This window comes from Crocodylus siamensis, chromosome 12 (genome assembly GCF_052110815.1).
Source record: "Crocodylus siamensis isolate JL-2025a chromosome 12, ASM5211081v1, whole genome shotgun sequence".
Classification (NCBI taxonomy): domain Eukaryota; kingdom Metazoa; phylum Chordata; order Crocodylia; family Crocodylidae; genus Crocodylus; species Crocodylus siamensis.
Genome location: NC_143406.1, coordinates 44295161 through 44308455, shown reverse-complemented (window position 1 = coordinate 44308455; position 13295 = coordinate 44295161). Strand labels below are relative to the sequence as shown.

Genomic DNA, 13295 nt, shown 5'->3' with positions numbered 1-13295 from the left:
TGCATTTCTGATCCCAGAATGACCTTCCTGCGTGGGGTCCATGGAGCACCCAGCAGTGACGAGGGGCTGGGGGCGCTGGGCAGATGGGGTCACGGCTGGGAGGGTTGTTGGCTTTTGCCGTAGCAGTTTCGAGCCTGAGAATTGCCTCCCGTGGGCTCGTTAATCGGTGTTCCCGGGGAGCAGTTGCCTCCATTTCCACATTTGCACTAAGCTTTCCATCGGAGGTGGGGTCGGTTGGGACTAGGAGGTAGTTTGTGGCCTCCGTCTCCTGCTGCGAGGAAGAGGATGGTTCTTCAAGGACCTGTGCAGTGAGATGGCTCCATATCTTTGTGCTCCAAGCTTTACCCTGGGTTGAGGTGAAAGGCATTAGTTGGTTATTTTTATACTGTACCAAGGGACCATTCAGCAGATCTCTTCAGCCTAGTACAACATATTTCAGAAGGCGGGCAAGTGCCAATTGGCATCTCTTCAGTAGCTAGCCCACAAACCAGGGCCCAAGACAGGCGAATTAACTTGGCAGAGGAAAAATGACGAGGGCACCAGATCCTTTCCCCATCCTGCTCCAACCCCAGGGCTATTTTTTGGGGTCTTAAAAAATGCAGACCTCCAAGACCCCTCCTTATCCTCCCACCAGTGCCTGTCTCCAGATGTGGTTGGAGAGCAAGTGCCGATCCTAACAAGCTGGAACAGTTTCCCCCCTTTCCCCCCCGGTCATGTTCATAACACTTTGGAATTAATGATGCATTCAGGAGTAACAACATAACGTTCAAATCCGCTTTTATTGGATCCATCGGGTACCATATAGTCTTAGTGCCGCTCATTGGGTACTGGATGAAAATATTGGCTGATTCTCAGTATTGGGTACCCAGGGGAAATGTCAGCTTTATGAAGAGTAGACTGTATTTTGGCTGGAGTACTGTATTTTCTTGCATACAACATGCCTGGTAATATAACATGCACTTTGTTTTTGAAAGTCAGAATTAATTTAAAAAAAACAACCAACCCTTTTGTTCTAGTAAGTACCTGAGTAGCAGCAGTTAGGGAGCAGAGCCAGCTTCTTGTGAATCCTGCGCAGATTTGATTTTACTTTCACTTTTGCCCATAATCGGCAGAAACAGCGTTTACCATATTTATTGTATATAATGCATATACTGCAATTTCCAGCAGCTCTTTTTTTGGGGGCGGGGGGCATGTTATATGTACGAAAATATGACATTACAGGCTAAGGAAGAACCTCCAGACTCTGGCTCACTCCTTTTGTCCCAGGTAGCCTCAGTCTCGTTGCGTGGTACTGTTTGAATGATGGCTGATCACTCGATACAGTTAGTAAACATGATCTTTAGCCCATCCCTGCTATTTCCTGGCTCACCGTGTTGACATTTCATCATGTGGGTGAATTCATGTGCAAATTGAGGGCCAGTTCTGGCATTCATCATATCCCTAGTTAAGGCTTCCTACAGCAGGGTTGGCGTCCCATCTGGCCCTTGGCATTGCCGACTTTATGATGAGTGGGAATTATTATTATTCTGTTTTAAATCCCGACTTGTTTTTCCTGAGCACCACGCTGCCGTACGTTGGTGGGGAATTCCAGTCTGGGGAAGGAGTGGCCGTGCTTCTTTCGTGGTGTTTTTTGTTTTTCGCTAAGGGATTGCACTGAAGAGCCTCGCTGCAGCATCGGAGGGATTTTTCCAGCTCCCGACATGGTGCGCTCAGGCACGGGCACTTGTCAGGCCTGAACCCTTTTAGATGGAGCAGTAGTCGTAGAGCTGTGTTTTCCCAGCGCCCCCTGAGTCTGCTGTAAAGGGATCTCTGCCATTCGAATGGAGTCTAATCTTCATGCAGGAGTAATGAGTTTTGCATTCTTGGATCAAATCCAGAATTTCTTCCAGCTCAAACTAAGCAAAGATTTAGGCGGCTTTCCCTGGACAGAGACTATCGGTCTGGGGTTAGAGTGTCAGGCCTCGTGGTTTTGGTTGCCTTCCTCCCTACCAAACCCGAAAGCTACGGCGATGTACGGCTAGGAGAGGCAGATAAGGATTGCAAAGCGCCCCCCGAGCTGTGTAGGGGCAGCTCGTCCAACTTGCAATGCAGGCGTTCTCGCAGCCTTTTGTCTCCGTTGCAATGTCGCCCTTTTTAGACGGTTAAAAGACAAACCCGCGGCCAAGTGCATTGATTTAACGCTATTAACAACTACTTTGACTGCAGATACGGACTCGGAGGAAGATGACGAATCCCTGAAGGACGAGTGGCCTTCTCAGTCTCCCTCCAGCTCCAAAATGAGACCCCCAAATCTCTACAGCGTAGTGGCCAAAAAAAGCAGCAAGCCAGCCGGGGGCCTCAAGCCAGCCAAGAGGGGCATGGCTGCCACTAGGACTCTCAAATCCAAACCGGCCGCGAGCAGGAAGCAGCAGTTTTGCTTGCTGCTGCGGGAGGCCGAGGCTGGATCTTCGTTCAGTGACTCTTCGGAGGACTCGTTCGATCAAGGTTACTAGATTATAACAAACACAAAACAAAACACACACAAAAAAAAGAAAAGTCTCTTCCGTGTTTGTGGAACGAGTGCGTGTGCGTGTGTGCGAGCGCGTGTGCGAGTGAGAGATGGCGGTACTGAGGTCTGCCATCTTTGATGGTCAAAGGAAGGGCGGCCGTCTTTGTTCCTGGCAGCGTAGCCTGCTTTATCGCTATAATCTTTTTTGTACTTGTATCATTGTGATATTATTATCGGCTGGCTCTTTTGGAGCTTTAATATCAATTGGATTTTAGTCTCCACTTCTCCCCTCCTTTCCTCTTCCCCATCTTCCCTTCAGTCCCCCCTCACTCTCTTCCTTGCTGCCACCACCACCATGATATGATTTTTATTTTTATTTTATTTTATTTTTTGATTTTATTATTATTATTATTATTTTTGATTTTTGGCATGGGCCTTGTAGAGGTTTGGAAGGAGCTTGCTTTCTTTTATTTTTTTTCCTAATGGGATACTGTTGTGTGGGTGTGTGATTTGATGTTTGTACTGCAATTTGGTATACCAAGCTTTATTAAACATATCGAGTTCATTTTTAACTAAACCTGTGTACCTTGTCTCTCTTGCTGTGTCTCTTATTAGGCAATTAGGTTGCTGCTTCACTTCATCCTGCTCTGCCTCCCCTTTTCCCTTCCCCATTCCTGATGTATAGAGCTAGAATTAACATAGTCTCAGGCACTCTCTATTATTCAAATATCCCTGATAGCAATTGGCTTTTGCTATATTTTCTAAGACAAAAAATGGATGTTGCTCCCTCTTCCAGCTTTTACTTTTGTTTATATTTTGCAGCAATTGGTCATTTAATTTTTTTCCCCTGTTTCCTTTGGAATAGACTCTTTTGAGGCAGACATGTAAGACAAAAATAATAGTAACAATAAGCTGGATAGATATTCACGTTTCTGTTCCAAAAGCGTGGCGTTACAATACTGTATTTTTTTTGCAGTCCCACGATTTTTAAAAATATTGCGGATGTGTTTAAAACGCACATGGCACTCGCTCCAGCCTTTTTGGATTATGCGTTTTTCAGATCTCGTAATTAACCGGCAGACGTTCAAGGACGTAGAAATCGCCACGTTGAATTGGACCCCACCGGTCAAACCTAACCCCAACCCCAAATTTCTCCCCTTGGCTTTTTGTTCATCTGTCATTAATACTTTGCTGGGAAAAGAGATCGTTCGAGACTTTTCCTCAAGAGACACAAGGCAGTTTCTGGTTTAGAGCGTGCTTATTAAATAATAATCATGGGGGAAAAGTCAATTTAATGAGCTCTGGAGTTTCCAACTCAACTCCCAAACGAAGGTAGCTCGCGTGGGCTGAATGTTAAGGAAGGGGGGAGGGAGCGTAGTGTCCCCTGTTACCAGCAAGGTAACAGGTTAACCGAGCACCTCCTATCTGAACGTAGCACAGCAGAGTCCCCGTAGGGATTTACACCCTGCTTCAGAGAGCTGCTCATTCAAGGTGGATTTGGCTTTTTTTTTTGGTGTTGCTTTTTTCCTTTTTTTTTTCCTTTTTCCGTTTTGCTCTGCCCCTCTCCGACCCCGCTTCTCTTCCCCTCCCCCCCCCCGCCAAAACGAGCGACCCATTTTTAACAATCCCAGTCCAGCCCCCCAAAGCGACAAACCGCTGCTTTTTCGCATGGATCTGAAGCGGCTGTGCCCATGCATTCATGCAAGAGGAAGCCTCTGAGGGAGAAGCAAAATGTCTCGGGGAAGTGACATTTCCTCAGAGGACCTGCAATGCCGCAGCGGTGGTGGGCTGCTCTAAGGGTGATGGGCTCTGCCTTTTCCATGAAGAATCTGGTTCAGCCACCTCCATCCCAGCTGGCACCCCTTCCCTTTTCCCCACCCCTCCTTTCCCTTCATTCCCTTTTTTTTTTTTTTTCTTTTGCTGCCATTGGAAATTTTGAGGATATCAATCCTTTTTCCAAGCCCTTGAGGTTTTTGTGCCCAGCTGTCTTCCAGATAAGCAGATAGGTAGCTTGTCCAGAGACTTCAGACCTTTGCCTGGCTTGATGCGTGTCTCAAGCCACCTCTCTGCTTAGGATCCCCGTTTCCATGGGGTAGAGTCTGGGGCGGCGGGGGGGGAAGCGGATGGGAAATCTGGAACGAATGGGGCAATGCATTGTAAATCACGCTGCGGGGTGATTGAGCGGCGGGGGGGCACAAAACGCTGGGGAAGGTGACGTTTGCGGGGGGAGGCGGGAGGGGTCACGGGTGATCTTTTCTGAAAATGGCTCTTTTTCTATGACGCTTTTCTGTAAGGGATATTTGGGTAATAGGGTTTTTCTAATGGCTTTCCCTGATACTAAACCGATTAATAACCTCAGCTTTTCTAGAAGTGCTCGCTTTCTCCTTGCAGCTGCTTGACCAACCCCTCCACCCCTGACCCCTATCCATGACGCTTTGAATGTCTGTATCGGTCTCTTGCATTTGCTCTCTGCACTAAAGAAGCAAAGTGATTGGCTGGGAGTAGGGCAGACACTGCTCAGCGAGGGGTCTCTAACCATGAACCTGAACCTTGAACATTGTTATGTAGGTAGGCAAAATACCTTTTCTTTATGTCATCTGTAAACCTGAGACGTTTCGATGTTAACCCCATGACTTGATAACACACGTAGACTTTTTGCATTTTCCGGCTGGCTTGGAATTGGAAGAGGATCGATGTCCGCTTGGATTTCGCTGTCCTGCAAGGAAGGTCGGCTCGAGCGTGTGTGCGTGCTGAGGGCTCCAGAAAGACCTTGCGGATCTGTAATTCCTTCGCGGGGAAATCTCCTCCCAAGCAAAAGGCAGGCCCGACTTGACCGGGTCGACCCGCTGCGGGAAGCTTATGCGGCTTCTTGCACCGGGGCGATCTTGCCTCGCCGGGACCCAGGATCCACCGGTGTCCAGGAGAATCGCTGGCTGGATGATGACTTTTGTTTGGGAAAGGGACCTCGCTCTAGGAAGGTGGCTACAGAAAAGCCCCTGGGTTTTGGTTTTGCTCTGAGTTTTTCCTGGAGGTCAGCAAAGGGGTGGGGGTGTAATTTGCTTCCTGGGAGAGTAAGCGTAGCATCACCATTTGAAGTATGGGTGCCATATCTCATCAGGTAAAGTCCATGAGAAGAGCCCTTGGTTGGTAAAAGCCATGCAAGCACGTAGGAAGCCATCAAGATGGTCATTCTTGGCCAACATTTCTTCCCTCTGTCTCGATGCGACTGTCCTCTGAAAACGGACCTCTCTCCTCTCCTCTCCTTTCCATCCGTGGGGAGACAGCCTATCCAAGCACAAACCAGGGGGGTTTATCCACCTCTCCCAGCACTTGATCCGAAGGAACTGTTATGCATGTATTTTGGTCCTTGATGCAAAGCATTTCTGGAGCCTGCAGCACAACACATGGAGGGAACAGAAACCCTTAAAAGAACGTGAGTTGATGTGTTTGACAAACCCGGTGCAATGTTTCGAGGGAAAATTTGAAGCATCACTAATATTCCAAATTGGACAGATCACTCCAAACGGAGGTGAAGGACCCGGTAGCTGTCTAACGTCTGCCTGTACTTAGCCTGCTTTGTATGCTGTAGGCCTGCTTGGCATTTGGAGAAAACCATGCTATTTTTTGACAATGTGAAATGAATCTTTTGAAGTGTGTGTTTTTTATCCCCTTGCCTCCCTCACCCGTCCTCTTCATGCTCCTTCAAACTCACCTTGCTTCCCATCCGTCTTTGAACATCCGAATTACTTAACCAGCTCCTGTCCATCATTAACAACCCGTTCACTCACTGCTCTTCTAACGACCACAAAGCCCCGCGCCAGCTCGGCCATCTCGAAAGACAAAGGGAAAGTTTGAACCTTGCTCCCATTTTTTTTTTTTTTTTGGGTGCTGAATTGGATGCACAGGTTAACATTTTGTCTGTAAAGTATTTGGTGCCTTTGGTTTATTTGCTGCCGATTGGCATTTAAACATCCCTTTCTTTGCGTGTGTCTGTGATGGATACCTCCGTGTGCGTGTTTGTGTGTGTGTGTATGTACGTACACAGACACACAATCTTTGGAAATGCTGCGGTTACTACAGCTGGGGTTTTTTGTGTTACGTACGCTTCTTTTCTTTCCTTGGCAAAGCATTGGCAGCTTCATAATGTTTGGGGAGGGTGGGGAATGAATATTGTTTTATAAAAATGTTGCGTTTCCCACCTCGGACCAGAATTTCTGTTAAGGTTTCCAAGTCACTGTGTCTACGTGGTGTCTCCCGTTACGTTTAGTGGGGAAACTTAGAGTTCAACACAGGCTGTGCTCCAGGGGTTATTGTGCGAGCGGTGGTGATGTGGTTTCTAGGGCCGAGCAGAGCGGGGCATTTTCATCTGCAGCTTGACTTGGGATCTTCGTTCTGAAGGGCACGAGTTAAGGGAGCCGCCCAAAATATTTTATTTTTTGACTTGTCCCATGGAAATGCTAAAGGGGAAGGGGATGCGGAGGCTGCGCGGGATGGAGGGGTACCTAGCAAAGGGAGACGTCCCTTAGGAATGGCAGGAGGAAGTCATGTTTGCATTTAAAAAAGTATTTTTTCCTGTTCTGGAAATTGTGCCTGAGGTGGATGAGACTGGTGTTTTCAGGAAGTGCTCTGGGTACGGATTGGCAGTAGGCTTTCCCTGGTATGACCGTGTATTGGAGGGAGAGGTGAAGAACTGCCGGATGGGTTCCTATGTGGGTATTTGCCACAGTGTGAGCAACGGCTGGTTTCAGCAGAGTTTTTCCATTGTTTTACCTTGGTGTGTGTAAAGTGCTAGAGTTGCCTATCTTACAGATTAGCAAATGCCAAATGCATTTTTGGGATGGTGGAAGAGGACTTTAAACCTTAAATTGCGGGGGGAGGCCCCTTAGTTCATCGGAGCCGCCTGTGTCCGCGCTGGCGGAGAGCACGTGCCTCCTGGCCTCTTTCTGTTGTACGGATCTGCTCGATCCCGGCGAGTCTGGCTAGCGATGGAGCCCGCTTGGCTCTTATTAGACGGGGTGCAGTCGGTTGGCTTTGTGTCTGGAGTCCGGCAGTGTAGCTGCGGCGATGGTTGACGGGCCAGAGATGGAAGAGAGGAAACGCGTGAGCTGTGGCAGCCTGATCTAAAGAGACGGGGGCTGTTCCTGGCTTCCTTGTTCCCTGCGGTCTAGGCATGGATGGGGGTCTGGGCCGCGTCTCCCTCGGGGCAGGGGTTTTGCTCCATTTTGCCCCGGTCCCATCATTTAGGTGCATTGGATCTGAAACTCGGGCAAGGACGGAGCACGTGGGTCTCACAACCGCGTGGAAGGAACCGCGGAGCCGGGACGGGTGCCGCGGGATCCCTGAGCATCCCCCGCGGGAGCAAGCGCCGGTCAGACGGAGCAGTTCCCTGGTGGGGTTGCGAGGGCTTGCCTTTCCTTCCCCTCGCCCCAGGCTCGTGGCTCCAGAGGTTTAAGGAGGTGAGCGGCCACGGCTTTTTTGTCATCCATTTCTGACCGTGGATTAACGAATGCCTTGTGAATTTTAAAGCCGAGTCGTAAGCCTTGAGGGAAATGGGATATCCTCTTCCCTCCCAGGAGTTGTGCATAGGAGGAGCAGGGCAGGGAAGGAAAGGTGGGCGATAAAAGCCAGGCAATGGCAAAAAGTCAGTCGTCTTGATTTAGGGGACGTCAGATGGATCGGGGGACGTGGTATTAAAGCCGTTTTAATCGAAATTTCCCCGCAACGTGGGTCGAAAGTGCAGGGCTGTAGGTGATGTGATTCCACGTGGCCCCCAGAGCCGAGACCCACCGCGGCCAGCACTGATGGGCCGTTGCGCGCTGGCCAGCACGGGGCGGGGGAAGAAGGACCTCTCTTGATGGGTCTTTGGCTCTTCGTTAGCTCATTGCCTTCCTAGTAGTTTCCTCCAGGACTTCATCGGGTCGAGGCTGGCATTTACCCTGGCAAGGCGCTGTTAGTAGTCGAGCTGACCACAGCCGAGTAGGAAGCTGGCATTGCTGGAAAGCGTGAGGATTTATGACTCTAGTGCGATCAAAGTCCCGGTCCTACAAGTCAGCAAGCACGCTGGCTGCTTTTTAGGTGGTTGTATTTTGTCTTGGTGAATTGGGAGGCAGATCACGATACGTTTGAGTGTGATAGTTGAACTATAAAGACACGGATGCCCCTTTTTGCTGGTTTTTGGTGGAGGAGCAAAGCCCAGAATAGTTCTTGTATTTCCCTCCCCAAAATCTTTGGGTTTTTTCCCCCCCTTTAATATGTTCTTCACATCAGAAATGTCAGGGCTGGATTTCCCTGTTTTTTGGTGGAGGATTGTGAAGCAAGTGAATGATGATCTTGCAAGAAAGAAGGCTGGACAAGTGAACAGGGGACGGGATTTTTACTCAGTGCGCTAATTCTTTGTTTTCTCAATGCCGTTTTTGACTCAAACTCCCGAGCAACACTTTGAGGGGGGAAAAAGCGCTCTTTGTGCAAAGTTCAGCACGCTGCCTGAACAAACTCCAGTCAAAACAGGGAAGGCAAGAAGTCGTCTGATAGTCCTGCTATTTCTAAGTTTAAAAACAAGCCCAATAAGGAATAAAAAAAAACCTTTTTTCAAAAAAAAAAAGAGTGAGTGAGAGCGCACTGAGACCATTTTTAAAAAATGCATCCTAGAGGGCACGAACGGAAAGAAAAATATTTTCCCACTCGCTTCATTTTAAAAGGGGATTACGATTTAATTTATCATTTGGCAGGCTTTCAGAAGGCAGAAAGAGTAGCCCATGGGGAACTTGAAAGCTAGACATCGGCGATGCAAACAATATTCTTAGGTCTGGAGGAAACCGGGCCGCCGTATAGATCCCGAGTCATTTCTCCTGAAGCGAGGCTGTGAATTGTGCTTGCCAGCCCTGTTTCTCTTTTCTAAGCAAGAAAGATTCCCTTTCGATTCCTCTCGAATGGGTACAGCCAGGCGACACTCGGTAGACTGCTTCTCCTCGAGTTGCTCTCTAGATTGACCGGCACGTTGTGGTTTCAGGGAGAGAGAGGGGGGCCTGTTCCTGCGAGCAAAATCTTCCCCCTAACCTCCAACACACGCGCGTGCACAATAAAGGGCCAAAGCAACCTGCTCTCATTTGTTGCAGGCCAAGCAGTCTGCTTTGCCCGATCAAGGAGACTTCTTGCCTGCATCCAGCTGACCCCGTAGGACCAAGCTAGGAATTTTTGGCCTGAGAAGAGAAAAGCAACCGCAGAAAGTTTTTACGCGGTGTCTTAGCTGCACCACTCACCCGACTCCAAAGCAACCTGCTGAAAGCATCTGCTTTAGTAACTGCCATTCTCTTCCCTCTCTCTCTCCCTACATCTGCGATTTATATTTCCTTAAACATTCAAATCTCATCGCTCTTAATTTCCCTACTTCCATCTTGCCACCTGTCCCTTTTTTCTCTTTGTGTCTCTTTTTACCCTCCTTGCCATGCTCTTTGCAATTCCCCTTCTGTAGAAAAGAACTGTGTACCAATTACAAAGCTATTCCCATGCAGTCACAAAGTAATGGATTTCATCGTATGGGGGGGGCGGGGGGGCATCCCTGCACTAATAAACCTGGTGTTTTCAAGGGAGATAAATATTCCATTGCTATTGAAAACGGGTGGGAATGGTGTCTCACTTCCTTGGGCTCCTTTGAAAATCTCAGCCTAAATTTTTCCTTTTCTCTTTCCCATCCCTTACAAGTCTTTTAACAGTATCATTATTATTATTTTAATTTTACTGCACGGTATTGGATATTATGCCCATGTCTTTGAACAAAGGTGATAGGAGGTGAGGAATGATGTCCCTGGATGCTATATGACTTTAAAAATAGTCTTGTGTCTGTGGCTTAAGCTTTCTTGCTCGGTTTGTTGGGTAGCTTTGTAACAGTCAGTGCTGTGGTGGGGACGGAGCAGGCGTATGGTGATAAAACCCATGCCGCTCTGTTTGCTAGAAAGATGCCCCACGCGTAACTTGATGCACTGGGGCTGAGGTTATGGACAGGTGCCCCCCGATGAGATATGTAATGGGTTTCCTGTCTTCTGCGCGCTAGATTCTAGTTCGGAGGAGGAGGAAGAGGAGGAGGAAGCAGAGGACTATGGGCTGGACAGCAACAACAGGCTTTCATCCCCAGCCCTGGACGAGAGCGGTTTGGGACTGCTAGCAAGGTTTGCTGCCAGCGCGATGCCGAGCCCCATTGTTCCCCCTCCACTTTCCATTGTCCAGCTGGAGGCCAAGCAGAAGGCGAAGAAGAAGGAAGAACGGCAGAGCCTGATGGGTGAGTCCTGGGAGCTGGGGTAGAGGATGGTGAGGACTATCTGGGACTAACAGGAGGACACGTTGTCCAGGGCTTTTTAGCCACCTCCCCACCTCTTAGTCAAAGAAATATCAGCATACGGCCTTGGTCAGTTCTGGCAGCTTCTGGAGAGGGAGCATAGACAGACCCTTCACTCCCTGCTCCTCCAGTTTAGGCCTGACTCCGAAATGCCGGGTTGAGGCATCCATATGGAGAGCATCGTGCCTCGGGGGGCTTGTAACAGGGCAGTCTTGAGGTGGCCTCCAGCCTTTGAGTGGCGGCTGCTGGGGCACACTTGGGAGTCGGCCTCGGGTAGCTGGTGGAGCAAGTCTTCCCCCTCTGCAGATTTCCCCTGGCTTCCCTGTATGGAAAGGGCTTCCCAGGGAGAGGCAGCTGGCAAGCCCCTCACCTTCGTGCTCAGGAGCGGGGAGCATCCATCAGGCCCAAAGGGGGTGTGAGGTTGTCCTCGCTGCCATCATCAAGCTATTAGGAAGCAGTGCTAAATTCTGATCAGGAATTTGCACCTCTGTAGCGGAGGGCAAGGCAGGGGGAAGGGCGGCACTGGCAGCCGTGATGCAGAAGGAGGTGATGACGGCGGGAGGCTCTTTTGGAGGCGACAAAGGTGCCTGATCCAAAGCCCATTGAAGACGCTGGGAAGCTCCCGTTGAGTCCAGTAGCTTTGGATCCACCCCAAGGCAGCCAGGCTCTGGTCTGGCTGTGGGATTGTTAGTGCCTGCTGCCACATTGAGCCGTAAGCATGCCGCGCTGCTAGCTGCTCAGCTCCCAGTGCTACGGTAGGACGCCTCTTGGGAGCATATGGCAGGAGCAGGCTTGCCAGCCCCCAGCATGGGGGGAGAGCAGGAAAGAGAAGAGGGAACGGGGAGCAGTGCCCAAGCCCCGCTGCACTCTACTGCTGGGGCTTTCTCCTTGTTCCCATAGAGGCTCCTTGAGGGTGCATCCCGCCAGGCAGAGTGCCCTCCAACCCTCTGCTCTGCTAGAGGAGCCCTGGTTACCAGGAGAACCTATTTCCTACTGCTTGCGAAGCACTTTCAATCTGCAGTGAGCTTGCACTAAGGGTGCCCACGTAGGGAGCTGGGGCAGAGCAGCCAGGTTGCTTCCTGCGTGCTTGCCTCCCTGCAGCCGTGGGGCGTGCGACTGATCCAGAGCCATCATCCGATTAGAGCGGAGCTGGCCTGCCTAGCCGTGCTGAGGTCGCTGTGCACCCTTCCCTCCCTGTCGGTCTGTCTCGGCCTCTCTCCCACCTTCCACAAATAGCTGCAGTTTTGCTTTTTGGCTCCCCGCACACCTTCCTGCAAAAGGACCCCAGGGTGACATCTTTTTCTGGCAGGCAGATCCATAAAGGTTCCATTTATAAACCCTTTATTAATATTTATTAAATGATAATGGAATTTATAGCATGCTTCAGAATGGGAAGTGATGCCTTCCCAGGGAGCCCCGCTTATGTTAACACCATTTCCATGCTATATTAGGCTTTCGTTGGCTTGTTCCAGCGGCCTCCGTTATGAATTTACCACGATTGCTTCTCATAACCATTAAAACCCCAAGCATCTAAAAATGGTCCAATGCCTATTAATAAAAATGGGAGAGTTAATATCGTTATGATGAAGGGAGCCGGCCTGTCGAACGTCGCCTGCCTGTGTCTTGCGCTTGTCTGGAGCGTGTTGCTGGGGAAGAGGGCAGGAAATGTTGGATGGGGAGTCCTGCAAGTTGGATCAAGCTAGAGAAGAAAAGGCGGGGGGATGTGTGGTTGCTTGCGTGCGTGTAGAAGACAGAGAGATTGAGAGAAGTGCATAGTTTGATCCTACTTCCAGGTCTTGCAACAATCCCTTTCACCTACTTGGATGATGTAAAGCCAGGGTTATGCATTTTAAGGCCTCCCTCCTGCAGACCAAGGTTGCCATGTGGGAGCTGGCTGGTATTAAGCCCAGAGAAGGCGGTGGTAAGCAGGTGTGGCAGGGTCTGGCTTGTTTTAGGCACCGAGGCCAGGCCAGAATGCCCCTTGCCGGTTCTTTCCAGGTCTGAAACCTCAGGGCTCCTTTCATCATCCCCGATCCTGTCTCCTACACATGTAGCTCCAGGGCGTAGGTTATACATGTGCAGACAGGATCCGATCACCTGTGTAAGAGGCAGATGAGTGGGAAGCAGAGAGCTCTGTGACTGCAGCTCTTGGGGGGATCGTCAGCCGGGAAGAACCGTGGGAATCTGGGGGCTCGTTTCCAGGTAGCATTGACGTGCCCTTTCATGGGGGATGGGGAGGAAGGCTGGTTCTCAGTAGCCAGGGCTCTAGTTTGGGGCTGAGGAAACCTCTATTGAAATTCTCTGCTCTGCCTCAGCTTTTCCATGCCAGTTTGCTTAGTCTCTCTGTGCCTCAGTTTCCCCTCTGCGCGATGGTACTTGCACCATTGCCCTACCGCCCTGGGTGGTTGTGAGGATACTTGGACACTGCAGTGCCAGGGGCCATGTACGGATCCTAGATAGAGGCTGTCTCACATG

The 13295-nt window shown here is 49.9% G+C and overlaps 1 protein-coding gene across 4 annotated transcripts in view; it reads left to right on the top strand.

The window, feature by feature from the left end:
• The window catches only part of TNRC18 (trinucleotide repeat containing 18), a 78093-nt gene that overhangs the window by 50611 nt on the left and 14187 nt on the right, over window positions 1-13295 (top strand). For all 4 annotated transcript variants that reach the window (XM_090024501.1, XM_090024503.1, XM_090024502.1 and 1 more), the window contains 2 exons: window positions 2206-2484; window positions 10539-10763. In XM_090024501.1, coding sequence (XP_089880627.1) covers window positions 2206-2484; window positions 10539-10763 — 504 coding nt within the window. The remainder of the gene's footprint in view (window positions 1-2205; window positions 2485-10538; window positions 10764-13295) is intronic.